Source organism: Halyomorpha halys, unplaced genomic scaffold (assembly GCF_000696795.3).
Source record: "Halyomorpha halys isolate HHAL.00 unplaced genomic scaffold, Hhal_1.1 Scaffold1428.1, whole genome shotgun sequence".
NCBI classification, from domain to species: Eukaryota; Metazoa; Arthropoda; class Insecta; order Hemiptera; family Pentatomidae; genus Halyomorpha; species Halyomorpha halys.
In genome coordinates, this window is record NW_027105500.1 from 126,016 (window position 1) to 128,450 (window position 2,435).

At 34.1% G+C, this 2,435-nt stretch overlaps 1 protein-coding gene across 4 annotated transcripts in view; it reads left to right on the forward strand.

Annotated features, from left to right (window-relative positions):
• LOC106689692 (E3 ubiquitin-protein ligase RNF19A) overlaps positions 1-2,435 on the forward strand; it is a 136,182-nt gene that overhangs the window by 125,090 nt on the left and 8,657 nt on the right. Inside the window, exon 10 of one of the 4 annotated variants that reach the window (XM_067051667.1) lies at positions 993-1,025. The exons of the other annotated variants lie outside the window; for them this stretch is intronic. Within the exon in view, the coding sequence (XP_066907768.1) occupies positions 993-1,010 (18 nt within the window). The 3' untranslated portion in view covers positions 1,011-1,025. Of the gene's footprint in view, positions 1-992; positions 1,026-2,435 lie in introns of those variants that run through there. 4 annotated transcript variants of the gene reach the window in all.

The following is a 2,435-nucleotide window of genomic DNA, read 5'->3' on the forward strand; positions in this document are numbered from 1 at the left end:
AGGATAAGACCTAGCTGATATTAAAGAGCATTGAGTGAGGATAAGATCTAGCTTATATCGAAGAGCATTGAGTGAGGATAAGATCTAGCTTATATCGAAGAGCATTGAGTCAGGATAAGACCTAGCTTATATTAAAGAACGTTCAATGAGGATAAGATCTAGCTGATATTAAAGAGCGTTCAATGAGGATAAGACCTAGCGTATATTAAAGGGCGTTCAATGAGGATAAGAGCTAGCTGATATTAAAGAGGATTGAGTGAGGATAAGACATAGCTGATATTAAAGAGCATTGAATGAGGATAAGACCAGGCTGTTATTTAGGAGCTGAGTGAGAATAAGACCTAGCTAATCTTAAAAAGCATTCAATGAGGATAAAAACCTAGCTGATATTATAGACCATTTAATTCTGTGTTGACCTGGTGAGTTTAATCAAAATCGTTTGAGTCGTTTTCGAGAAAATCGAAATCATGTAAAATATCTATTCTAGGAAGTGGTATGGTGTAATAGTGCACTGTAATAACGGAAGGAACGCCAGTGAAAGCTTTGTTATTTGTCATTTTTAAATAATTAGTCGGTACAGCTGCCCTGATCGTAAGGTAACCTAAATGATTCTTAACTGAGGGTAGACATATCAAAGGCAGGCAGGAAGCTGAGGTGGACCGAGCTATTGATCCTTGATTCAGCCACACCCCTTATAACCCACATTCTTTGGGGGGGGGGGTCGGCATCAATTGATATGTCTGATCTGATGTTAGGTATTCAATAAAAAGTTTGTACGCTTCCACGCATTAATTGTTTTGTTTTTTTATTTTGGATGGTTATTAAAGTTCTTTCAAATATTTAAGTATTGCTTAGGTATTATCATGTGTTTGTTCTAACAAATTTTTATGGTTAATGTATTTTTAAAAAATTTAGATATCTTTATTTAAGAAAAAACATCACATTAGCACTTGGTTCCAAAAAATGAATAACAATTGTCGTTTGTCCCCCAGCTGTTGGCCGCTTCCTAGCAACCTCCATTAATCCAATTTCAATGAAATTTTCTGCAATTTTCAGGTACGTATGGGCCCATATTAATTCATTCATATTCCGCCCACTTGTGATTAAATGTTTTCTGTATACGAGTAAGCGTATTTTTCTCGGCGCATCTGTATCTCGTAAACGGCTCATCCGATTTGGCACAAGTTTGGAAGCAAGTTTAAAAATGATTTTTGCTTACTCGGCCCTTTCAAGTTTCACTTAACTGTTTTATTACGTTGAGCTTTTTGTTGCCGCGAACTGTAGGTACCGTATTTATAACCAAATGGCTAATTATCTGCCCTCTTCCTTCCTACTCTATCTTTTATTGTTTTATAGCCTACGTTACTATCTTTAACAGTTTTATAACTTATTCCATTATATAGTACATACATTACAGATATTGCGGAAGTATGTTAGATATACATATACAGATATTGGGGGTACATTCTATAGGTATATGCAAATATTATGAATATATTACAGATATGGTGGATAAATAGTCGGTGGATTATTTAGTTTGTTTTATTCATCATTAATGTGGTAATATTATATTCATAATTTTTCTCTATGTAAGTTGAGACTATTATAACAGTTGCTACAAGTAATATATAATTATATAATTTTTGATGTTTTGATTTGATTTTCGTGGAATAATTATAGAAGTATATGGGTATTGTTTTTATTTTGAGGGAATTATTCATTCTTTAACTCTCTCCAGTGCTCCAGCAAACCTAACTTAGGAATTTCCACAGGGATGTGGTACATTTTATGTTATTTTACGAATTTGAATATTAACTCAGATTTCCGTCCTATATATATATATATATATATATCATAAGTCCCTGAGAACCAGTGGCAGAGAGATCCTCTTCCTCCGTGACTCCGTGATAGTTGCTGTGTGGAGTCTCATTGAGCCCATTGTCCAGTAGTTACCATAATTATATACAATTCTATTTCAAATTGTTAGTAACAAATTCGAATGTATGCAATTTTTTTATTTACAATTAATATATATTTTTTCTAATGAAAAGAGTTGTTTACGATTCCTCCAAGGTTTGCTTATTTTTATTTATGATAGAAATAAAGCGACTGGACACTTATGCCTGCTTCTTGGACCTGACGCGTCGTTGATATCTTCCTGTATTCTGGAGTGCGTCCAACTTAGAGTCGAGGTTAAATATATAACTGTTGGAGTCCGTCTTTGTGAATTATATTCACCGCCTTAAGTCATTTGAGGATTATCTTTCTGTTGATTGTATTTAGATTGGTAAAGAAGGTACCAATATAAGATTATTCGCCCAGTGTTAAGTGTCGATGTTTAACAGGTAGCTTTGTTAGTGTTGATGTATAGGTAGGCTATGGTAGTGTTGATGTATAGGTAGGCTATGTTAGTGTTGATGTATAGGTAGGCTATG